At 47.4% G+C, this 25,947-nt stretch overlaps 1 protein-coding gene and 1 long non-coding RNA gene across 2 annotated transcripts in view; one reads left to right on the top strand and one right to left on the bottom strand.

Annotated features, from left to right (window-relative positions):
* Nucleotides 1–1,058: 1,058 nt before the first annotated feature.
* Nucleotides 1,059–25,947, bottom strand: part of SCFD2 (sec1 family domain containing 2) — a 398,635-nt gene continuing 373,746 nt past the window's right edge. Inside the window, exons 8-9 of the mRNA XM_073237624.1 lie at nt 11,903–12,022; nt 1,059–2,462 (exon numbers count right to left, since the gene is read on the bottom strand). Coding sequence (XP_073093725.1) covers nt 2,370–2,462; nt 11,903–12,022 — 213 coding nt within the window. The 3' untranslated portion in view covers nt 1,059–2,369. The remainder of the gene's footprint in view (nt 2,463–11,902; nt 12,023–25,947) is intronic.
* On the top strand, nt 12,045–25,942 carry LOC140849623 (uncharacterized). Its single transcript, XR_012131732.1, has 3 exons — nt 12,045–13,356; nt 13,483–13,705; nt 23,162–25,942. It is a non-coding gene; the product is annotated as an uncharacterized lncRNA (long non-coding RNA).

The following is a 25,947-nucleotide window of genomic DNA, read 5'->3' as shown; positions in this document are numbered from 1 at the left end:
GCTACAGAGTATTTACCCCCCTATCAGTTGTGTTTATAAAGAGTGGCCTGTGAGGTCCTTGGCAGAAGGTTTGCACCTGTATGTGCTTGTTTTGGCTCTGGCCAGCCAGACTGTCGGTGGTAAACACTCAGACCCAGCCTGAGAGAGGAGAAACCAGCTCTACCACACAGCCCAGCCTTGTAAGCAGCCTTCAGATGGCTGACATCTGGGAGGGGGAAAATCCCTTAAGAACTGGTACATGTAGATGCAGTTAAATTGGTAAGTCAGGGTGTCAGCCTTGGAATCCACACAACTACTTGTGGCTCACATAAATTGGTGATGGAGAAAGGGCCTGTATCTCCTTCTTTATTATCCAAACCCGACTCTGGTCATCATGAATTTCTTCCTGCTCACTTCTTCCCCAAAGCCTCCTGCTACCTGACTCCCTGCCTAGCTCAGCTCCTCCAATCAGCGACTGTGGACATAGAAAAAGATTATTATATAGACCAAACTTTTTGACATATTTCCCCTCACTGCTCACAGACTGCCTTTGGCCATATTTAATATAGTATTGAGAGCATTTGGGGGCATACTAACTACTTAATGTTAAGATTTACAATCAGGAACTTCCATCTTTAATCACTTCAGGTTGGATGCTTTTGAATATTCTTTTCTAAAAGAAAAAATTACTTGTAAAAGTACAATGAAGCCACAAAAGTTATAAATACATGTTGGCTGTAAAGAAAAATTCAAACTACACAGAAGTATATCAAGGGCAAGATTCCCTCTTTTCTTAGTCCTCCCACTCTATACTCTTTCCCAGGGGTAGCCACTTGGTAGCGGTTTGGTTTCTGTATTTCCAGAAAGTTTCCTGTGCATGTAGACATATGGTTTAAAACTTAACCTTGAGCAGATACACAGGGCCATCTGGAGAAGCACCAGCTGCTCATTCTGTGAGAGTCACAGAGTCAGGCTTGCCTCTGGCTCATTCACTGCCATAGTCTACAACCTAGCAGAGTGCCTGCAATGTGCCACTCAGGATTTGGGAATGAATGAATGAATGAATGAATGAATGCAGATTTGAGTCACATAACAGATTATTTTTTATTTTAGAAAATAGAGATCTCTGCTTTAATTATCCTCTTTTTGTGTGTGTGGCTATTATCATTTCTTCCTTATGCACACTCAAACTTCTAAATTAGTGGAATGAAAGAAGCATCTGAGATCTTCAATGTTTCACCACCATGGAAGAACTGGTGTTAGGTGGAAAACATACTTGGACCAAAAAAGAGCTTCTGCTTTATGTCTCAGAATTATTTCCAACTTGAGTGTTTTTTAATTAAAAGTGATGGTGTTTTATAGAGAACTAAAATCAGAGACACACTAGTGTTTTGGCTTACACTTTATTTCCTCTACTTGTTTATCCCACACTAGAAACTTTTCCAGCTTTATCTCTATTAAAATATCTCTTAGAGATGCTAGAAATTTCTATCAACCATACATCTACAAATGTGTGGGTTTCAAGCACCTTATTTTTGCCAGAGTTCTTATATAATTTCATTAGGTGGGCCTACGTTTTTCTTCTATGTCCAGAAGGAAAAGTTAGATTTACAAAAAAGAAAGCTTTATATTTCAACAGAAATGCTAAATTACAAATGTCACAGGGGTTGGGGCTTCAATCTAGTCTCCCACAGATCAGATATCTTTACTGGGGCCTTCCTCTGGGAGGGGAGGAAACCTTCTATGGCAGAGAAGCCCTCCAATCAGCCTCTCTCCCACTGCTGTTCCAAGCAGGCTGGTGGCTCTGCCTGGAAGAGGCTGGAACAATGCAGCCCTTGTTACCAGGCCAAGTCACATGGTGGGCAGACTAACAGTGCTGCCCAAGTGGCCACCCTCCCTTTCTAGCCTTTTCAGAAATGTCTCAAATCCTATTTGCCATGTTCCCTCCTCAGTTTATAATCTTAAAAAATAAAACCAAACTTTCCTCACACTCATAATTCTAAACAATATCTAACTTCTGGAGCAACTGCAGATTAAACGCTTGTAATCTAACAAAGCTCGCCAACAGGCACTTACTTAGACCTAACGAGCCTTCAGGTGGAATCAGGATCTCCAATAAAGAGAGAAGAGTAAATGGGAATTATCGTGAATTAAGCCAGCTGAAAGACAGTTCTACACATTTACAAACATGAAAAAAAAAAACCTTTTTAAGAATCCCAGCAATCTAAGCACAATACTAAGTGGCATTGTTGTCAAGACCCTGGAGGCAGAACTCAGTCATACCCACGCTTAGGAACAGGAACACTGGTTTTGGAGGCAAACTGGAATGGTGACAGACGATAGTATTGGTATTTCCAGCTCAGGTAGGTCTCATCTTAGCAGATATCTGTTCAGAAGCCAAGGTCTGGATGTAGCCGATCAGTTGCAAATAACAGCTCAGGAATGTTAAGTGGGTTCAGGAGTCGCGTGGACAGCACGATTACCTAACAACAGGAGGGGGCGAAATGAATGCAACAACAAATTTCTTTGAGGGAAGGCATGGTGTGGGGTACTGTGGAGAAAAAGGCAGAAAGCAGTGGCTTGGATGTCACTGGATGCCAGTGTCCTGGGTGGAAGGAGAGATGCGTAGTCTGGGAGGGATGCCTGTGGAACAGCAGGGCTGTGTCTACTGAACCTTTAACCAATGGGCACTGAGCCTGGCCGAGCCCAGCCACCACCTTGCTGCTGAATTGAATGTCATCAGGCTGTCTCTTTGTGATTCAGTAATTTGACCTCACTATAGAGTTTTCTCCCTCCTTTTAGGGAGCCTTTGCTCCTTTAGGGAGCATGCAAAGGCACACCCAAGAGGTGGATATTGTTGCAGGTGATAATGAAGATGAATTAATTTCCTAGTTAAAAAAAAAAACTGGGTGGCTTAAAGAACAGAAGTTTATGGTCTCATAGTTCTGGAGAGCAGAAGTCTAAGCAAGATCCAGATGCTGACTCGTACGGGTTGAGAGGGAGAATCTGTTCCGTGCTTCCCTCTTAACTTCCATGTGTCTTCACACTGTCTTTCCTCTATGTGTGTCTGTCTCTGTGTTCAAATTTCCCTTCTTGTAAAGACACAGTCATATCGGATTAGATCTCATCCTAATGACCTCATCTTAATTTGATCACCTGTAAAGACCTATTTCATAGATACAGGGGTTTGGACTTCAACATTTTTTGGGAGGGAGACACAATTCAGCCATAATGATGATAATGATGATATCAGCTAACATTTATTTGTCCTCTCATGTGCCAGTCACCGAGGATGATCTCATTTAATGTCCAATTAATCTTCATAACAGCCTTATGAAATAGGTACATATATTATTTCTAATTTGCAAATGAGGAAAATAAAGTGCAGAAAGGGTAAGTAACTTGTCCAAGGACACACAGGAAGTAGTTGAGTCAGGATTGTAATCTAGGCAGGCAGGCCCTAGCTTCCAAGTGCCAAGTGCCAAGCTAGGTAAGGAGGTGAGTATGAGAAATGAGGAAGGGGGTACTACAGGCAGAATTCCAGAGCCCAGCACTTGAGGGAAGGGGCCTGCAAGGCCAGTATGAGGACCGCATTTCACCTGGCTGTGCCCCTTGGGAGTGTGGGTGTTGGCCCTGCACACTTCAATATCCGGCCCACAGAAATTGCCTCAGGTATAACCAAACCTGTGAATTAATCAACTCTCATTTCCCGGCCGGCTGATCAAAAACAGCCTTACTCCAACATGGAGGAAAAGCAAATGGGGCCAAAGTTGTTAAAGAAATGAGGGTTATTAAGGTTTTCTGTTTAAAACAAGAATTAGGTTTTTAAAGCAGTTATTTTACTTTTTCTCAAAAGCAAATTTAAAAATATATGGTTAATGTTAGTGAAGGCATACATTTGGCTGAAAAAAATACACAGAAATTTGCCCCCAGTTTTCTTTGAAAAGCCATGTGATGGGAGTTTGAGCACAGGGAGTGAATATTAGCATTCCCTTATCTGAACGCTCGGTGTAGACACCGCTGAATATGTGACTCTGTAGAGGTTCTCTACTCACTCAAGACAGGCGGCTCCCAGGCGAGCGCCCGAACTGGACCTCAGTAGAGCCCAACAACACCAATTGGCCACACGCCTGGTCATTCACGTGGAGCCTCCCTCTGTGCCTGAACAAAAACAGTAGCTCCAAGCTTGGGGCAAGGATTACATAAGGTCAAGTGCCTAGAGCACAGGAGGTGCTCAGCTATTGTGAACTGCTATTTTATTGTGGTTTCATGATTGGGTCATAAGCCTTCTTTTGAATCGTATGAAAGCTAAGAACTCTCGAGAAAAATGTGAGTCTGTTCATACACATGAGATTTTGAATAGATTTTTAACTTGGGTTTGTGGACAACTAGGATTCACAGACTGCAAGTTAAGAAACCCTTATTCAGATGTTTTAAAAAAGCATACAAAAGGACAAAAGTCCTTTGCATACCCTGTGGTAGTAGAGGTCAGTGCAGCTATTGTGCTAAAGGCCCTTCACCTGCCCTTGTGACTTGCCAGTCCCCTTACCACTGCCAGCTCCTGTGGTCCTTAGTTCTAGGGCTAATTCTAATCCTGACTCTAATTCTAATTCTTCTCTGGCTGAGGTGAGGGCAAGGGTAAAGGCTAGGGTGAGTCTCCCAGGATGCTTAAGTCTTGTTGGCAGGATTGAAGACTTGAGGACAAAAGGCAAAAGGCAGTTGATGTTGAAACTTCTAGAACAGTGATAACTGGGCCCAAAGACTCCAGCCCTCTCAGGTTGCATGCTGGGTAGGCTTCCGGCCACAGCTGACAGAGGCTATGAGTTTGGTTGCCTTCACTGAGCTGGAACTAAACACCAGGCCCCTCACATCTAAACAAGCAGGTATTTAGACACGAGGGCTGAACCAGAGGGTATATGGGCATGCTCTGCAGAGGGCCAAAAAGAAACAGCTGGAAAACAAAGGCAGCATGTGAAGTAACCGAGGGGGGTCTTTGAGGAGGGGAGCAAGCTGAGACCATGGACTCCTTCCGGATAGTATAGCGATGAAGAGCACAGGCATAGGAATATCCAGTTTGAGTTGGACCCCAGCTCTGCCACTTGCCAGATGGATGACCCTGGAGAAGCTGCTTGATCACTCTGAGCCTCAATTTCCTTGTCTGTAAAGTGGGAATGATATCCACCTCACATGATAATTTTGAGGATCAAATGTGAACACAGATATAAAATACTGAGCACAGTGACAGGCTTAAAATGGGCTCTAGATGTCTTCAGTATCGTCACTATCCTCATTATTTTCAACCTCTGCTGCATTCTCTCTATTCAGATCACAGCAATTACTGGGCAGATGCAGGGGAGTAGAGCTGTCAGAGCCATCTTCCCCAAGCGTAGATCTGATTGCATTGCTCATGGGCTTAAAAAATCCTGACCCCCTCCTTTCTGCCCTTTGGTAAACCCAGCTCTCCTACAGAGCATTCCAGGACTTTAGAATGTGAGGGCTGCTCAGCACTCCACACCCTGCCCCCTCGCCACACCCCCTTCACCATCAGTTCTGCATTCCAGCCACCCTAAACTATTTGCTGCTCCACAACTGGCACTTGGGGGATGTCTCTTTACCTGGAACATCAGCTCCCTGACTCTTCACCTAAAGACCCCTCCATCATCCTTCAGCAAGCTTCTGGGGCATCACCACCTCCAGGAAGCCTTCCCAGACCACTGCTCCCTGAAGAAGACTGAGTATGTTCCCATGGCTGTCGGTATCACACTGTATTCCTTGTTTCCTTAACTGAATCTTTTTGTTGTTTCTTAGCACAGTGCCTGATACACAGCAGGTCCTTGATATAGTGGGTTTGTTAATGATTAAATTAATGAATGAAAACAGTAAGACAATGAAGGAGGCAGTGAGTTTAGCAAAGGTCACAGGATGTTTTCATGATGGAAGGCTCTAGTGAAAGCTTCAACAGCTCTGGGCAGTGTGTTCCAATTCAGCCAATCAATCCAAGCAGAAACCGATTTGTCTAAAATTCCTGTTTTGGAGAACAAGCCGACTGCACTGCTAACATTTCATTTATAGTATCATAGTTATGGTTCTTAAGCATTTTCATATCTTAGGCATCTTTTGGTCTTCAAGCTCTTTTGAGCATTTTCAGAGCTTTTTTAGCCCATTTGCCTGGGGACCTTTCTGTATTATTTGACTAATATCGTCCTTAAAATTCTAAAATAATTTGCCAAATGGGAGGAAAAAGGCACTCAAAAATGAAAAAGCAAATGCTTAAAAGCATCTGAAAATTGGCCTGTCAGGTACAAAGTTTAAATTTTATAAGCACAGTCACCAAATGTGCAAAGGCAGATTGAGTGCTAGAAAATTCCCTTCAGAGTCTTGTTTTTTTCTCAAGCGACTGAGGGCACTGATGACAATTTCATCTGTGGGACGGGGGTGGATGCCACAAGGCTTCCCATCACCTCCGGGACTAGCCCTGACTGCAGCCTTCAGCTCCCGGTGGCGACGGCGCCTGCCCCAGCTGCAAGAGGGGCTCAGGCTTTGTCCCCAGCCGCCCTGAGCTCCTGCAGGAGCAGGTCAGTGCCTGGCTTTCTTCCACTTCCCGCTTCTGCAGGCCTCCTGTAGTTTGTAGGTGCCAGCATCCCTGTTCTATGTCTGGCGCACACGGAGGAAGCTGGGCAGTCCACGATTTAGATTCCATATCCCTCTGACTTCTAACATCATGAATTGAAAGGAGCAGGGGATAAAAATGGGTTTTCTCCCTTTCTTTAGAACTTGGGAGATTCTTCCCAGTAAAACTAACATACGCACAGGCACCACCATGCATAGTCCTCGGGGACTTGGGTTTTGAGCACACACCATATTTGAGGCACTGCTTGCCCCCACAAAATGCTGCCTGCTACCTCACGCATACGTGCATACGTTACACATACAAACTTGTATTGTTAAACCAGTGAGACAGTGGATTAATTACATGGACAAGGTCACACTTCCTGGAAAACAGTGTGAACTGCCTAACGTGCTTTTAAGCTGCCTCTAGGTTGTGTACTGTGTTTATCAGGCTCTCCTGAAGAACTGCAAGCATGAGATTTCACATTGTCGCCTCACCTTTGTCCCCTCATTTGTTGTTGGTGACAAAGAAGTCACTTGAGGGAAGACAACAAGGATAAAACCTTACCCCACAAATGACTTCAGAGCTATTAAGGAGATGGCTGCAAATATCAAAGACACAGAATGCACAGAGTGAAACTCACCATTAACAGGAACTATGTGACCCTGTGTACTGCCAGGATCATCTGTACCATGTTCTGCACTTTCTCTAAATTTTCTATTTTGAGTTATAAGGGTCTAAGATCACTCAGGTAAAAAGAAAAATTTAAATCCCACTCTGATGTTCTCCTTAGAGTAAGAAACTGCAGAATAAAACAAATCTAGACATCACGCCCCCCTAAAAAGTCACTTGATCCCTCTCTTTGGGAGTTTCAATCACTTTTAGAATAACCTGGCGTCAGGTTTTAGAGCCACAATTTTGGAGTCCTTGCACCTCTGAAGTTCTGCAAAATGTGTGCGTATACATGTGTTTCTGGGTCTACTTTTTTTTTAGTCAATTATATTCTTACTAAATTCAGCTCCAGAAATGTAGAAGCACATGAAGGTGGGGTGGGTGACATGCATGTGCCTGTGGAAAGCAGTGGATGGCAGGGTGACTGCCCACTCAGTCTTCCTCCATTTGCTGAGCTGGCCTTTCCCTGTATTTTCTGGGAGGGTCCCTCCCTGTTATTTTCCTCATTCAATTCCAGGCTTCTGCTGGCCTCTTGGCCACCATCCAGCTACAGAGTTCAGCCTACAGAGCTGTCTTGGCACAGAGCCCCACACCGGGCAGGGAGTGAGACAGAGGCTGGTGCCAGGCATGTGCTCTGGAGCGAGGGGACACCTGCAAACCTCCTACTGTGTGGTTGTGGCTGTGTGGGGTGGGCTAGGGGGAGCTGCCTCTTTGATTCCTTTTTTTCGTAGTCAGGAAAGAAGACCTCCAACTGTCCCCTTTCTGGCATGAGCATACCCACCCCTGGCCACGGTAGACAGTGGAGAAGACATGCTTATCTGAGAGGGTGGCCACAGTCCTGGGTGGTTTCTGGTGCAGATGGATTCCATTGGGATCCACGGTTTCCTGCTATCCTTGTCACTTTTGTGAATAAGAATTCATTTCTGGATGTACCTTATATGGATTCGATCAGTTTTCTTTGAAGAGCTAATCCCCAAATGCCTTTCAAATCTTAGTTCCCAAGCCTGCTCCACAAGCAGCCTGTGCCATCTGAAGGAAGCACGTCCTCTAGTTACTCTCACCACGGCACCTGTCCATGTTCTAGGCACACTTCTCTCTGGCTGGATTTCTCATGCTAGATGTTAGCCACTCACTGTTAGAATGTAAGTGCCATGAAAGCAGGAATATGTTTGGCTTGGTCACTGCTTTCTCCTCAGCACAAACAGTACCTATACAGAGTAGATGTACAATAAATGTTCAGTGAATAATCAGGTAATCCAATTTAATATACCTGATTGTAAGTTCCTGTACTTGGGTCCAAAAAGCACCCATGTAGCTGTAGAATAGAGAAGATATGATGAATAGCAATGGATACAAAGTGCTGTTTGAGGAGCCGGAAATAAAACAGTAAAAAAGCCCAAAGCCCTGAGGTCAGAAGAGTAAGAAGGCGGAAGAGTGGGAGGGAAAGAAGGCCCAGAGGTAGGCAGGGCTGAAGTCATGTGGGGCCACGGAGGCTGTGGAGGCCACAAGCAGGTGACGGCCCCACTGCCTCTGCACTGATCAGCCCACAGCAAGGCTGGGTTCTCAGTTACAAGGGAGTGCCAGAGGGTGAGATGATCGGAACCGAGGCCAGTTGGGGGGAGGGTGTGCAGAGAACTGCCATGACAGACCCACAGCATGGGGTGGGGTGCGGTGGCTTTAAGAACCGAAGACTCTCAGCTGGAGAAGAGCAGACCTGGGGGAGGACATGTGGAAGGAGGCTGAGCCTGATTTGCTTGCAAATTCCAAATGGTCCAAGAGCTAGAACCAGTACTGCCGAGTGAGAGCCCTGAGCAGGCAGGTTTGGCCTTGTCTAGAGGAGATGGTCATAACTGGAAAGCCCTCCAGGACTCAAGTGGGCTGCAGTGGGAGGAGGCAAATCCTCGTCACTGGAGATTTTCAAGGGCAGGTTGGATATTAAAGAGAGAAGAGAAGCACTAGACATGTGTATTCTCACTGTTCACATTGCTGGTCGAGTCAACTCTCTTGGTTGCCAGACATGGCTTTCAGGGTGCCCAGCTGTGTGCTGGTGCACAGACTCGGTAGGACCTACCCCTGCGTGTAGTTCTCACGTGCACTCCTACAGAAGTCTGAGTGAGGCTGCGCAGACTGTAGAACGTGCTTGCCATTTTGTATATAGCTAGAGCAGCACGGCCTAATTTCCACTGCATTTCTAAAGGCAGCAAGCTGGTCATGTCCCAGATCTGGGCAGAGTTGGCTGCAGGGCCAGGGCAACTGTGGCCTCTTGAAGTCTACAAAAGAGACCTGCCTCCACAGGTGTCCTTCCAGCAGACATCCAGGTAATCCACCTCCTTTCAAAGCTTAGAGATGAGGGGCACCATGATAAATAACTCTTCTGTTCTCTGCTGCCTTTGGGATCTTCCTAGGAACTGTTAACTCTTTGGGGAAACTTTCTGCAGAAAGGACAAGTAGCAGTCAAGGCTGCTCCTTAAGCCAAAATTCCTTGAGAAGCTCTCTCCACAGATGACAGAGCGCAAGGTCAGATAGCAGCAAAGCCACCACAGTTTCCAGGTCTCTGTTGCCAAACTCAGGTCACACGGCTTTGAAAACGTCTGCATTTTATCCTTTCTGAGTGGGGATTAACATGTCTGTCAGGCTGTTACAATGCACCACTGTTCCAAAGAGCTAAAAATTTAGTTCACCCTGTTAGAGGCAGTGCGAGAAGTGTAATTTCTGGTTAAAAAAAAGTCTTGTTGGAAAAGGCAGTCACTCACTAAACAGATCTTTGACACTGCTGACAGAGAGGGTGTTAAAGGAGGCATATTTGCCACTTGATCAGAAATTTCACCAGCTGTGACCACAACTGGTGACAGGAATAGCCGAGATGGTCATAGTCAATGACTGGTTACTGCCCTGCCCAAGAACCTAGTGTAGCTCCCTAGATACCTGGGTCCCATTCCTCAGCTGGGTGTCTGGAGACCAAGAGAGACCAGGCCTTCTCTACTTCACCAGATGGTCTGGCCAGTTCAGTTCTAACACCAAGCTATTTCTGCAGCTAACCAGCCCATAGGTCCAGCTAAACCAATGGCTTAGGAGCTCCTGGCATGTGCTCAAGCCTGGGAAGCCCCGGACTTTGTCCTCAGGCACTTCATGTCTGCTGCAGGATAAGAGACCAGCAAATAGCAAGTGGTCACATTACAGAGGGTGGCTTGTGGATGCCAGCAGAGATGTGGGAAGGGTCTGCAACAATAGGTGGACCTTAAAGAAGATAAGAATGAAGGCTCCCTTGGTTCGTGGGGTGGACATGGACAGCAGTGGGTGGAGGTGGGAGACAGAGGCATGGCACCCCCTGCAGCTAGGTCTCAGCTAGAAGCCCAGCTGGTCTCTAGGCAGCTGTGGGGGACAGTCCCCTGCAGCAGCCAGCATCAACCCTGAGGCACCACTTACAAATCTGTTCTGCTCTGTCCAAACCGTGGAAAGCTGTTCAGCTGCATGCAGAAGTGGTACAGAGCTGAGAGAAGCTCCCAGAAGCAAGTCTCAGCCAGGGGGTGGGGTAGGAGTGGATGCAAAGTTGTCCCGGCACCCCTGTCCTCCAACAGGAGGATTCTCAGGCATGCAATGCCCGGCTCTCGGTGGGCAGAGCCTCGGTTGCCCCCAGCAGCAACCAGCAAACAATGCAGCCTCCTCTGGCTCTTTGCCCTGCCCAGTCTCTCTTCTCTGATTCCCTCTTGGATCATCTTCCATGTAAGCTACCTGCTCCCATGTCCCTGTCTCAGGGTCTGCTCTGGGGAACCCACAAAGGCCATGAAATTTAGTCACAGGTTCTGCTTCCCAGCCAGGTTAGAGCTTCAGGAGGCAGGGGCTCTCCTTTCCTGCGGGCCCTCTCCTTGGGCTCCTGATGCCTTATGCCAGCAGCCTCAGTCCTTCCTACAGGAGCCACCATTCACTGAGGGGTATGTGCCAAGCACTGTGCTGAGAAGCACACTGTCTCCCCTTATCAGATTTAGATTCTCAGCCACCCCAGCCCTGTTGCCTAATGAGACGACTGAGGGCTTTTTTCTCCCAGATCATCTGGAGAGTAAATGCAGAGGTAGGATTTGAACTCAGGCCTGAGAAATCAAGCTATCTGTGTTCTTAACCTCCAGGCCACTTATTTGGGGAGTGAGATGGGACCTGGCAGGAGGCTACAGAGAAGAAATATTCTATACCTGTCAGTTGTTTTGACAGTGTCCCTTCTCAAAGTTGTCCATCCCTGTCCTCCAACTGTCACAGTGAGACATGGTCCTCAGAGTCACCCTCAATTATCTGGAGTCTGGAGAGCAGTGAAAACTAGAGGAATGAAGCCCTTGTTGGACACCCGAGACTGTACGCCCTCCGGGATTCAGGAACAGGGCCACTAGCACCGCTGCCCTTGAAGCCCAGGGGCAGGGAGGACTGTGAAGGGAGAGCTCTGCTTCCTCCACCTCCACCAGGTGGACTGCGGTCCTGGGGTGGGAGGGGGCGCGGGGGCTGGCGGGGAGAGTGGTGGAACTGAGGTGGCAGGAGCAGGTGGGAGAGAAGGAGCGCAGGACAGAGGCGGGAGCCGGCTGGGAGAAGAGCCCTGGGAAGCCCAAAGAAGGGCCCTCTCCTGCTCTTCCCATTCACCTGTTGAGGACTCAGTACCTGGGTTCCTGGCTTCAGGGATGGCACAAGGTCTTTGACCATTTTGGCTTCCGAGACTGTGATTCCGCCCACGACAAAGAGGATCAGGAGAGGGTGGTCGCTGGGATGAGGCCGGCTCACCTGCAAAACAAGCCACCCCCAGTGTCAGGTGGATGCATTGGTGCAGGCACGGCAAGGCTGGGGGCCAGCTCACTGGCCCACCCCAGGGACCAGGGCTGCCACCCACCAGCACAGGTGAGATAAATAGCCCTCAGAGAGACAGTGACTTGTTTGGGGCCAGCTACAGAGTGGTTTGTGAACTCACTGACTAGGAGAATGCATGTCACCTTATTACATCCCTTTAAATAAATATTTTGCTGAAAGAAAAGTTAAAGGAGAGGGGCTATTGTATGGTATAAATAGGGTGAGAAGGCAGAAGGGCAGCTATTCCTTCCCTAGTGGTCTTCAGGGCTGGCCATAAAGATGCCCCTTCTTTGTTACATGGCTCCATTTATTTATTTCTTTTGAAGCACATGCCACAGGCTGTGGGATTGTATGCGTTTGTTTTCTGTTTTCTTGTTGGCTGTCTCTTCTACTAAAGCATCAACTCCATGAGGCAGGGATCTCAGCTGCCTGGTTCATGGCTGACTTCCCAGCACACCTAGTGCCATTCCTGGTGCACAGTAGATGCTCAATAAATGTCTGTGGAATTGATGGGTAGTCCAAGCCCTAGGGAGCTGGTGACACAGGGAGCAACAGATGCACAGGCCCCACACCCACACTCAAGAGCAGACAGTCTAGTGCTGACTGCATGCCAAACCAGCCATCATGGAGGGTGTACTCTGTGTGGGATGCTCTATTAGAAGCCATGGAGAATTCCTCCTGATGCCTTATGATGCTGCCAATGAGGCAAAGTATCATTGTAAGTGAAAATGAGAATGATTTGCAGTAACCTCTCAGGAAATGCAAAATGACCAACACATCGACTTAGTTTGACTAAGTCTACTATAGGGGACAAGAGGGTGTTCCTGAAGACAGTATGTTTTGAGCCCTACCTGGAAGCAAGTGTTGGTTTGGTGAGGAGTAGGCAGGAGAAGCGGAGTGAGCCAACTTCTGGAGACAAGAAGTCAGCAGCTGGGCGGAGCAGGCTGGAGGCCAGCCCGGAAAGAGCACACACAGAGTCATTACAGAAGGGGCTGCCAGCTGCCCACGTGGCCCCCGGAGCCACGCGGAGAATCAGCCTTCACTCCAGAAGGGGCTGCCAGCTGCCCATGTGGCCCCTGGAGCCACGCAGAGAATCAGCCTTCACTCCAGAAGGGGCTGCCAGCTGCCCATGTGGCCCCCAGAGCCACGTGGAGAATCAGCCTTCACTCCAGCAAGGAGAAGGCAGACAACAGCAGTGATGTGTCCGCCCATTCACACTGATGCTCAAACCACCTTCGGGTCACAGCGGAAAGGCAGGAAGGAAGGGAGAGGTACAGGGAGGGAAGGATGGTGGGACTGAGGTGGCAGAGGGGGAGAGAGAGAGAGAGATCTAAACTGACTTTCTCTTTCCTTCTTCCTTCCTTTCCTCCTTCCCTTCTTCTCTCTTTCTTTTTCAGAATGGGTGGTGGCCAATACTGGAAAAAATGACAAAACCATTTGATCTTTGGAAGGCTCTTGCCTGCTCACCCCATCTAGATTCCTGCCTGCAGCTCTCCTTCCCGTTGCTGCACTTGCTGACCACTTTCTTCCAATGCACGGCCTACACCCCCAGGACAGTCCTGCTTTTGTCCAGCTGCCCTCCTGGATTTGCTTTTACAGGAGCCACCCTGGCCATCAAAGGTAGGAATCAACAGCCAGCCACTTCTATCTTCATTTAACCAGCCATTCTGTGGCATTTGTCACAGTTGACGACATCCTTCATAGCTACCACAACAGCATTCTCTCTCTCTCTCTCTCTCTCTCTTTCTTGGCTGTTTCTTTTACATTTCCAATTACTTCTCAAAGTTCTTCATAGGCTCCTTTTCATGGTCTGCTCCTTTACATGTTGATGTTCCTTAGGGACCCATATTGGGCCACATGTTTTTTCATTCAACACATCTTCCCTGAAGGACCTCATCTACTCATATGCCTTCAATAGTCCTTTTAATGTTCCCCAAATCTATGTCCTTAGCTTGGACATCTCTACTGAGTTCCTGTGGACATGCTCACCTGGGTGCCTCCCAGGATCCCTAAACTCCACACATTTCAAATGTCTATTCCACCAGGTCTGTTCTTCCTCTTGACTTTCTAACAGCACAACCACCTTCACAGTCACCTGAGCCAGACACCTGAGAGTCCCCTTAGACTTTGCTGTCTCTTTCATCGGCCAGATCAAGTCCTGTTAATTCTACCCCCTCAAATGTACAGATCTCTGCTTGATGACCACTGTTCTCTGGTTGGGCTCTCATTCCTTCTTCACTCGACTACTGCCAAGGCCATCTAATTTGTCTCCCTGTCCCTGGTCTGGCCACCCCCTATCCATTCACCTCATCCCTGCCTGAGGAAACTTTCTAAAATGCAAATGCTTGTTAATGAATCTAGTGAGCCCTATATTAAGTATTTTTGTTCATTATCTTCTATTCTTAAAATATCTTTAGGAGGCACACACAGTCATGGCTGTATTTTGCAGGTGAAGAGACTGAAGTTTATACACAGTAACTAAATCATGGAGCCAGGGTTAAAATTCCAGAAGCCACACTGTTAGACATGCTCAGCTCTATTCCAGGCTCACATCCTCTCCGGAGAGTCTCACAGCTCTGAGGATAAAGTTCAAACTCCTTAATTCAGTATATATATTAGGCTCTTTTAATGTGGCTTGCTTTATGTCTCTATCGGCATCTTCTTCACACACACTATTTGCTGGAGCCATTTACAATGGTTTGAGCCATGCCCGAGTACATGGTATTAGGTTTTTAAAAAATCTTTTGTTAAACATTGGACTCTTCACTGAACATTTGCACTGAAAGTGCACTTATCATAAGTGTCCATTTTGATTTATTTTCACAAATAAATAAGCCTATGTGACCAGCACCCAGATCAAGAAACAGAGACCCAGCACCCTGAAGCCCTGCTCATGCCCTTTCCTGTCATTACCTCACCAAGGGTAACTATCACATTGAACTTCTAACACTCAACATTCTATTTTATTTTTTTCACTCAACTATATATCATAGAGACTTTTTTAAGTGTAGTAGGAAAGATCTGCAGCCTGCAGGCATTGGTCGGGCCACACCGGTGGGTTTTAGTCTCTGTCCGTGCCCGTGATGTTCCGGTTATTAAATGGTTTAGGTACCATGTGTGTCAGGTTGTTTTATGCGGCATGTACAGTTTCCTTTGTGTAAAATACACTTCCCTCTCCTTCATTACCTCCTTCCTTATAACTCTCTTTAAAAAGCATCCTGTCCTCTAAAAAGTTCACCCTAACCACTTTCAACTCCTGCCCCATGGCCTGAATCTGACAGATACCTCTGCCTTAGCCTTGTCAAACTGGACTGCTACCTTGATATACCTGCCTCTCTCTCTCTGCTAGACTGTAAGCTACTGGAGGGTAGGGACTAGTCATATTTATCTTGGTATTTTGGCTCTGTGCATAGACCTAGCTCATGGCAAACTCCCAACCAATACTGCATGAATGAAATGAATGAATGGAGATGTTCTTCTTTACTTAGAGATCTTTTAGAAACTCTCTCTTTGCTTTACATGTAGTTCTTCATGGCTGAGTAACCCAAGTTTCCTTCCAGCCCTACAAACAATAGTTTTTCGCTTAATCCTGGGACAGAAATACAACTGGCTCCAGAATTCAAGTGGTACAGTATGTTCCATATGCTTTCCATAAGAGAGTCTGAAGATGGATATGTTGAAAGATGAAAAGGAAAAAAGAAACGAACGGTAACGACAGAGTACAGTTGCCTAGCGCCAAGGCATTGACGGGATACTGGTGTGGGTACAAATAAGCGGGTCTGATTGAGGCAGATTGCTGTTTGCTAGTTCGGATTCTGCTTAGATTTAGGTTTTGATACCAGACTCTCCCTTTAGAATGTGTCAGACTGGCAGGCAGTTGGGCAGTGAAGACTTTTCGGTCTTTTCTATCAGAATAACACATTCTCTATAAGCAGACACACATAGCTGGGTCCCGTTTGTATGTGAGGTCTCCGTGTAAGGCACTTTGAAGATGAAAGATTTAAGCATCATTGCTGCCACTGCAAAGGCACAGATTGGTAAAGCAAGTCAGAGTTTCTTTCATTTTCCAAACCTTTGCCGGCTGTGATTTTAAGCCTTCAGCTCTGGTCAGAGAAGACAGTTTCCCTCTGCCATCCATCCCCGCCTCTGAAGCAGAGGCTGAGGAAACCCTCTGTGCAGCTGTGCACCTGTGAGTGGTCTCTGCAGGCCTGACTGCTTTCTAGGAGAAGGGTTCTCCTGTGTCTGGCTTCGCTGGCCCTCGCTGGGAGATCTGGGAGTCCTGCTGGGGATTCTCCTCCACTCAGCCTCCCTTCATGTGTGCCTCACTTGTCCCCCAGCACAGGCAAGGGGCAGGTTCCCCATCGTCCAACAGTGTGTGGGGGGCTTGGAGAAGGGAGAAAGTGTGACAGGAGCTCTGGCCTTGAAGGGCGGAAGGCCCTGAGAACTGCCACGCTGGCGGTGAAATGCCTTAGTCCTGGCTTCCCTCCCAGCACATAGTAAGAGTGCTGCCACTGCCACCAAATGCTTCATGTCTAGCTCTGTGCTTTTTACTCACCAATTCATCCACTCAACAAATAATTATTGAGCAATTACTATGGGCTGGACACTGCTCTAGGCATCAGGATTCAGCAGCCAAGGAACTACAGAAGAATCCCTGCTGTCGGGGAGTTTATATTGTCATCAGTGAGAAGCTAGACCAGTGAGGAAATGAGTGAGTAAGGACAGTGATGGGAGCTCTGGGGGAAAACAAAGCAGGGGGTGGGCAAGCATTACTTCACCAACCTTCAGATCTATGCAGTGTAGGAGCTGCATTTTACAGATAGAGACAGTGAGGCTTCAAGGGTGAAGTAACTTGTCCAAAACCTCCCAACTAGTAAGCTGGGGAGGGTTGAGAAGGAGCACCAAGTCTGTCTTCCTGCAGAGTGAAATGCACTCCACACCCCATCACTTATAAACAGACTCTTCAAACTGAAAGCCTTCTTTTACTAGCTCTCATCTCTTAGAACCCTGTATTTTTAGTTCTTCAGCAACATCACCAATTAGCAGGTTCCTCATGAGACTTACTCATTTAATCACATTGCAAAAGCTTTCCATGCTGACAGAGCCACTCTGTTGTTTAGCTTACCTCCCTGCCACCTCTGGCAGTAGAGGGTTTCTTCTTTCTGGAAACTTCTCCCACCCCCCTATTCCTAAGCTATCGTAGTTTCTCTCCTTCCTTCCTGCACTTTCCTTAGAGGGTTCCTCTTGCTCAACCTGCTCCATTACATGCTGTGTTCCTGACTGCTTGGGCCTTTGGCCCTGCTCTTCTTCTGAACACCCTCCCTGGGTGTCCCTATCCCCATCCACAGTTCCTGCTTCACATATGCCAGTGGCCCCAGATTGCTACTGTGGGCCCCCGCTTGAGCTGCAAAGCTAAACCCTCAACATGCAAGTCGTCATGTTCTCCATTCCTGTTTCCCAGTAAGAGGTTGTTAACATCAGTCATCCACACAGGCCAACGACCTCCATGTGTCCCTCCACGTCCCATCTATATGCAGTCCTGTGGCCTTCACCAGGGAGTCATCCCTGCCTTATTCCCATGACCCTGCCTTAGCTCCACCTCTCACCTTCTCGCCTTCCCTCTCTAGCCTGATGCCAGTCTGGCCTTGTTTCCCCCATTACTGTGGCCAGGGCGATCTTTATAAACTGCTTATATATTCCTAACAATAGTCAATGGCATCTCAGTGTTTTGGGCCAAATTTCAACCTCCAGCCCTTCCTGATCAAGCTGCTGCTGATGTCTTCACACTCCTTTGCTCCCATGTGTCACCCTGAGCTCCAGCTGTTTGGAACCTCCTGTAATTCCTTCAACACACCAAGGCACTGGATTGCTTTGTTCCCAGCTCCTGCTGCTCTAAAACAGTCACCTCCTTGGGGAAGCTTCCTCTGAATCCCTAGTTGAGATCCTCTTCAGCACCCTTACATTCTGTCTGGCACACCACTTATCTCTCCTCCCTATAATCCTCAATTTTCTTGCCCATCTCCCTAACAAACAGTACGCTACCTGATGTAGCTATGCCATGGCAAGTCGGGTATCTAGTTCATCTTTATGTCCTTACCCACAGCAGTGACTAGCACATAAAAGAGGCCCTCCATAACTGTTCACAGGCCGAGTTTGTGGATGGCCAAAACCAAGATTTTGTTTTTGTTTAATGATTCCTACAACAGCCCATCTCACTAGCACTTATGGATCCTATTTAGCAAATGTCAGACAAAAATCCAACCTTGCCTCGCAGTATGGAGCATAATTAAGAGAGAGAAACCATAAACACGGGTATAAATAGTGTTGCAAACAGGAATTCCAGGACATGTACTGATTTAACCAACAAACACCAAATGCTGAGATATTTTCTTGTCAGAAATGTCATTAAGTATAATGGAACTAAGCCAGCAGCTCATCTGAGTCTTGTTTTTTTATGTAAACAGTGAGGAGCTGTACTAGATGACCTGTAAGCATGTCTTACAGTCCAAGGCCCTGACATTGCATTTCACCTGAGACTCATCATTGTTGTCCCTAGTCCCTGCAGCACACTTCACCCTTGCTGTGCGTGCATCTGCAGGCATCTGTCCAGCCCACACATGAACAGTGTGCCCTCTTCCCAGGCCATGGAGTGGGTCCCTGCAGCTGTGATATTAGAGTGTGCTCCTGCCCCTCAGCCATGGTTGAGCATCTCAGGAACAAGCCCCTGACCCAGGCAGGGCCAACTCAAGACCCTTCCCCCAGAATTAACACTTGCCCTAAGTTAGATAAGGCTCAGTCAATGCTGAGCTCCTAGGAAGAACCAAAGTGGCGGCATAGCTACCCTGTCATTCATTCAGCTAATATTTATTGAGCATTCATAACATGCTGGCCACTCTTCTTAGAATCTTCTGCAGGACAGAGCAAGTCTCAGAGAACCGTCTGGTTTCTCTGTGGCTTTTGGGTGCTCAGTCCCACTTCTTCCTGAGGCCTGCGGGATTGCTGCCCTTGGGTTCCCTGAGACAGTCCCTGCTCCACACAGCAAATTTTCCTTTCTTTGCTTAAATTGAGCAGCTTGTTGGGATCTTAACTGCAACTGAAAGAGCTTCAGCTCACATCCCTTCTCTGCCACTGGCTTTTCAGGGCCTGCCTGAGCAATTGTTCCATGTCCCTTTGTGGGCCTTCCTTTCCTGCCACCTAAGGCAATGGGGCTCTGATAGCAACTCAAATAAAGGGCCCAGAGGCAAGCTCTGGGTCTTCTTTGAGTCTTTTTTGTAAGTCTTTTATTTTTTCCATTAAGCATGGCCATGTAAGAAATGGAACAACAAAAACTTAAAAAACATAAAAGGAGGTAAAAGGGCCTCATGTAATTTTGGTAGATAAAATACTGTCTTCCTGCCAATTCCAGCAGAGAAAACATCTTGACAAATCATGTCCTTTAGTCAAAACAAGTTGGGGTCCAAACACATGGAGTAGATATAAAATATATTATTTTCAGGAAACTGAAATCCAAACCACAAATTCCAGAAATGCATTTTAAAAGTGCTGTCTGTTAGACATGCTGGTTTAAAATTAAATTAGCTTCGAAGTGAGGGGGGTAAGGTGTGTTTTGATTTATTCATTAGATCACTATCAATCAAGCTTCCCTCTAAGGAGATCAAGGTGCTCTGTGCACAAGCGTTGTGGGGAGCAGGCTTGGCTGAAGAACGTCAGGTTCAGCCAGAGCTGTTCTCTCATTTGATGGCCCCCAGCCCCAGGGCACTGCCCTCCAAAGCCCACAGCTTTCTGCGGCTAACCACAAGTCTGTCCTCTGGTAACCACAAGTCTGTCCTCTGGTTGAGGAGTGCATTTAGCTGATTTAAACACTGCCTCAGGACCACAGGACGAATGCTCTTGGGGGTACACTCAGGCTGCTTCCCACTTGTCTGCTTTACCTTTCAGGGCCTGCAGGAGCCAGCTTGAGAGAGGGAAGTTCAGCAGCTCAGTTTCTTATCACTATGAAAGTTCTTTTGTTTTTTGTTTTGAAATTACATTATTAAAAAAGACTATGGCAAACAGCAGCAGGCTTTCATTATCAAAGCCTTTCTGGGCTCAGCTATTTTGGAAGCAGGTCAGGAGCATGAGTGAATTTATTGTCCTCTAGATTAGAGGGACGACTCTAGAATCAGCCAAACAGTGCCCTTGTTAGGCTGGACTGTCACGTGCATACTTAGGTGGAGTGCAGACTGTATTTTCCCAAAGCGGCCACAACAGTATTTTCTGCTCTCCATGCTCTTGCTCCCTCTTCAAGCCCAGTGGGCACCTGTGACCGCCTTAACAAGCAGAGTGCTGTGCGAGGGGCATGGTGGGAAGGCTGAGGCTTCCGCCTGGCTCTCTCAGGATGCTTGTCCTCGGAATGCAGCTGCCATGCTGTAAGGAAGCCTGGGCCACATGGAGAGGCCTATGTGGAGAGGACCTGAGTCCTTAGCTCAGGTCCAGCTGAGCTGGTGGTCAGGACCTGCTTGCTGACCATGTGAGCATGCCATCTTGGAGGTGAGTCTTCCTCTGCTGAGCTCTGCTGGGAGTAAAGGCTCATGAGCAAAATAAATGATCAACAGTATTTTAAATGTTTTGGGATGACTTCTTATGCAGCAACAGATAACCAGAAGAGGTGGGAATGACAGACTCCTCTGACAGGAGAGCATGCTAAAGCCACTAAAGAAAGTGATTTTAACAAGTTGCAGAAGTGATGCAAAATGAGGTTCTGACTTTGGTAAGGGCAAAATCCAGCTGCCTCGACTTCCACCCACCTAGGGGATTTGTTTGATACAGAGAATCTTAGAAATACAGGCATTTTTATAACTTCCATTGCCTGCCAAAACTGGCATAAGTAAGACTGATTCCTGTGAACTATTTCCAAGGGTCTGGGACAGGCCTGCATTGCCCCCAGGGCTTGGGTCGCCAGGAGCAGCGGCCCTCGCGGAGCAGAGCGCTTGCTCTCTCCCAGTGTGTGGACGCTGAGCCTCTGAAGCACACCCGGCAGACAGGGCCTGGAGTTGTTAGGGGCTTCTGCCTCTGTGTCCTGGGTGGCCAGGCTCTGGTCCTGCTGGCCTCTAGTCCCTTAAACCACCATATCATGGCACATGTACAGAATTTCACTGATTCCCTACAGTTTGCCCCAGGAGGGACAGTTTATGTTCCCTGGCATTGAGGAGATCAACAGGGGAGAGTCACAATGGAGAAGAAAAAGGGAGTCTGGAAAAACACATCACAGCCATATAAACATGGTTCCCACAGGCTTGAAGCAAGGACACGCAGAACCCCATGTCTCTCAGCAAGAGCAAATCAATGGTGAAATGCGAAATGCTTGTGACCTTCAGGGGACATGTCTACTCTCTTCTATTTAATTCACTTGTTTACTTGGCAGTTAGATTGTATACACCAAATGCCCAAGCACTGGCTTTGCTCAGGGATACAGACACTCAAGGTGGACTTTTTTCCTAGAGAGTCAGTCTGGTGGGGATCACAAACTCATAAAAATAAGACTAACAAATACTTACACGGCACTTAGTGTGGGCCAGGCACTGTTCTGAGTGCTTTGCATGTATTAACTCATTTAATCCTCATAGCATCCCTGTCATGTAGGGACTATTATTATCACCATTTCACAGATGAGAAAACTGAGACACAGAGAGGTTAAGTGACATGTGCAAGGTCACACAGCCAGTAAGCAGTGGAGCTCAAGTTCTAGCTCCTGGGAACTTATTTACAGTGACTCTCTGATGCCTCTTGTAAATAAACAGAAGCAATAGAATGAAGTGAATGCTGTTAAACAGCATACAACAGATCACCTTCTATTATTTACAAAACAAAACAAAACAATTAGAGATGTTAAACTGAGACCCTTAGGACGGGTCTCCTGGACGCTTATGAGTTCTCACACTGCAAAATAAGCCCCTTGGCTTCTCTTGTTCTTCAGAGAGACAAAGAAGTTGGAAGAAACCAGTTCTATGCTGTCTGTGTGGACCTGAGAAGAGATCACTGGGTCTCTGGCAGAGGCAGAGGCAGGCTTCCATCTCCCCCACGCACATCAAGCTCGTGTCGAGTGGGAATGGATGGGCCGCTGCTTCTCTGGGGTGACGTGATGGACAAAACAATGCCCGGCTTCACCTCACTTAGTGGCTGCTGGAAAGGAGGGTCAGGACCTCCTTTGAGGGTCATTGGAGCAAAGTGATCAGGCTGCTCCCTTCTCACAAGGGTGAGGTTGTTTAAAAGGAGCTTTTGGCTGAAGGGCAGTAAGTCGGGAGGCCGACGACTTGAAGCCGAGCTGCTTTCTGAATGAGTGTCCAGGAGGGCCACGTGGCTCCCCTCACCACCTCACCACCATGGTGAGGGTATGTGTGTGGAAGCCTGCAGCCGGGGTGTGGCACACAGTAGGACCTGGGTCAGCCGTCTCCTCACAGCCAGAGCTTTCACATTCTTTGGATTGTGACCTACAGCAAGGAACATATTTAAATCATGTGTACATGTGTGTGTGACGGTGTTATTTTATTCACCTTGCTAGTCTTTCCCATTCTTTTTTTTAAAAAAAATGCTGATTAGATCCACTGAATTGATATCTTTAACTACTATTGTGCAGCACATCAAGCTGTGCAGTTGGAAAACAATAGTCTGGAGAAACAGCTAATGTGTGTAATTATGACACAGTGTATAAGTGCAGCCATGGGAGTGTGCCCAAAGGGAGTAGAGCCCTGGTGACATGTGGGGCCTGGAAAACCCTCTCCTCTGTTCCTTCTCTTATGCACTTTGGGTGCCTGCAGCACATCCCTTGGGTTTGTCTGCTGGCTCCAGTGCCCAGCACATCTCTTGCTGACTTCTCTGTCGCCCTCATCCCTGGCACAGTCCCTACACACAGGGCAGAACCCCCTGGTGACCTGAGCCAACCTCAACTGTGAGTCCAGAGACAGGGAGGGACAGACGAGCAGCTCGGCTCCTCTCAGTTCTAGAATTTTCCCATGTGTAGGGCAGAACCCTAAGCACAGGAAGGCTCCTGCATGGATGCCTGCACGTCATCAGGCTCTGCCTTTTTGTTTCTTTCAGGCTCAGCACCAGTAGGTCAAAAGTGAGAGCTGGGCAAGCAGGTCCCAGAGGCAAAGAGCTGGGCAGCAGTGGCAAGAAAGTGATGACTGTGGGCTGCTGACAAACAAAGAATATGTGAGCGCTGACTGACTCAACTCTTCTCCTGGGGGATGCACTGCCACACGGTCCCGGGGCCCAGGTCCTGAAAAGCAGACAGGGCACCAGCAGGGAGAGCTCCCTCCCACTGGCTTCCTTGGTAGCCAGTCATGAGCTGGACACTGACTGGAACAGGAAGCATTCTGCTAATGAATAATGCTGAAGAGAAGAATTAGTGACACATAAATATTTAATTTCCCAGAAAATGCCAAGCAGCACCCTGGAGCAGAGAAATGTTGTGGGTAAAAGCATGGCTTTGGAATAAGACTGACCTGGGGACAGATCCTGGTGTCCCATTTTCCGTGTGTGCTCCTTGGAAAACACCTGAGACCAGAGGAGAGCACCGCCTAGTCCTGGCCTTCTGGACGTTCACATTGACTGCTTAACCTCCGGGGCCTCAGCTTCTTCTAGGCAAAGCAGGGATAACGATAGAACCTAGCCGACAGGCTTGCTGAGAGGTTTAAGTGTGGGAATGGCTGTCTCTTTGGTGCACACTGACCACACGTTAGCTGTGTAACTTGCGTAGTGAGAAGCAACAGAAAACAGAATAAGGGAGACTGGTTGTGGCCAAGGCCTGTTAGACTCCACCTGCATCTTGCAGCCTCTTCCCTCCCTGGGCCTTGAAGCAGAGTAGAGGACATCTCCTGATGGCCTTATCCGCATGTCAAAGATGTAGATCTTTGGGAGATTGCAGCTAGTTCCTCAAAGCCCTACTGGCTGTTCCTCTTTACATTTATCCTAATTTTGTTCAAACTCTGAACACATGGGCCAGAGGTCACAGTCCTGGTTGAGTTCAGTGGAATGGCAGGAAGAGCGAACCCCTGAGGCCCACGTAGAAAGAGACGCCGACGGCTCTCCCTTGGTGCTGGGTCAGGGAGGGCTCCGTGGCCACAAGCCCAGTGAGGCCCCTCGTAGCCCCTGCAGAGAGAGGAGATGCTCCTGGATATGGAGAGCAGAGGCCCGGCAAGGCAGCTGGGGGCTCAGGAATGAAGTCCGACAGCTGCTGGGAGAACACAGTTGCCTTTTTCTTAAATCCATTACTTGGAAACTTCTCTTTGAAATCAGTCTGGAGGGGGTCTGAGCAGTTTTTCATGAGCCTAAACACTGGGGATTCAAGTGGAGAGAAACACAGAGGTCTAGGGCTGGCCCAGGACAGCTCCAAACATCTTCCTAGGCAAAATCTGCTTTAAGACAGTGAAGTCTGATCACAGGAAGGAATGCAGAAAGCACTCTGCAGAGTTTAAAGGCTCATTTTAACATGTGGTATGTCACTATTCATGAAAGTGATGGAAAATACAAGCGGACAGTCCTCCCACATAGAGGTCCTATATTGGCCTCCACAAAGGCATAGCCATTAGCATATTAAAGGCACTGTGAAGTCTGGCAGGAAAGAAGCATTTTAATTCGTTGTTTTACCAAGTGTTTTCCAAACATAACTGGTCACAGGACCCTCTTTCTCTGCAACATTGCTGGCAAAGTGACAGTCTTCTTGTCTACACCATACCTCTTGGCAAATGAGAAACCTGGGCGCTAGCAGAGTGCAGGTGGGTTTGAGCTTCCACTCAGGCCTTGGCCAGCCCATGAATGCAGCTACTACTTCCCTTCCTGGGCCTGTCGAGCCATCTTCAGACCTTATTGACCAGGGCCAGAAAGTCCACACTTCTAGCCACCTTGCAGGGCTCCTGGACACCCCTGAGCTTACACTCAACACAGGAGCCCTGAACATGTTTGAGAAGATGATCTGTGCTGCATTACTCCAAAAAAACAAAAAAAAAAAACAAAAAAAAAAGAGGGAAAATACACCAGCCACGCATTGCAACAGACTCTGACGATAATTGGGACAAGCAGGAAGGAGACCTGCTTGGTTTAGACTCTGATAGTTTGACTTCCATCCTCTGGCTTTTACAACAGACCAGTTTTCCTGGCATACACATTTACTGAGGTTTGAAAGGCGAGATCTTCCACATAGATTAATTCATGATTTCAAAAACACTTTGAAGCTGGCAAAATATTCTGTTATTTGCAAAAGTTATTACAACTGAAATCCTGGCATAGACTGGAAGGTCAGCCTGTAATCTTGTTTAGATCCTCTTAAATTTAGAAACTTTATATAGTGCATTAAAAATAGATCGCATTTGTGTACTTTGCCTCCTTTCATTCCCACAGCAAAGGCTGCTCAGTAATTCTGATCTACCCTTGATATTAGCCAGATAAATTGTTACCTGGGAGTCTGCTGGGCCAAAAAAAAACCCTCATTTTCAAATGGGTTTGGGGAGATATGACCAAGCAAGTTACTCATGATCCTACATAATAAGTTCTAGAATTCAGAGCAAGAGACTATCATTAAAACTTGTGAACAGTATACAGACTCATGTGAGGTGACAATGTGGGCCAGGAGGAGGAAAGTTTTCAGTAGCCCAGCCTGGAGGGCTTGTGTCCTTACATATTGGTCGGAATAGATCATGGTGCTTCGGTCAAAAGAGGCTGTGTGAGGCTGGAAAGTCAGGCTGCTTATCACCAGAAGTTAAATAAAGATTGCACCTTATTTCAGAAGAGCCAAAATATGGGACTCACTGGGGTTCATGGGGTGTCAACATTTTCATGCCCAGCAAATAGAACAAACCCAGGATTACCTCTTCATTGTTACTTTA

The sequence above is a fragment of the Manis javanica genome, chromosome 5 (genome assembly GCF_040802235.1).
Source record: "Manis javanica isolate MJ-LG chromosome 5, MJ_LKY, whole genome shotgun sequence".
NCBI classification, from domain to species: Eukaryota; Metazoa; Chordata; class Mammalia; order Pholidota; family Manidae; genus Manis; species Manis javanica.
The sequence above is the reverse complement of the archived record's forward strand: the minus strand, read 5'-3'. Positions and strand labels throughout refer to the sequence as shown.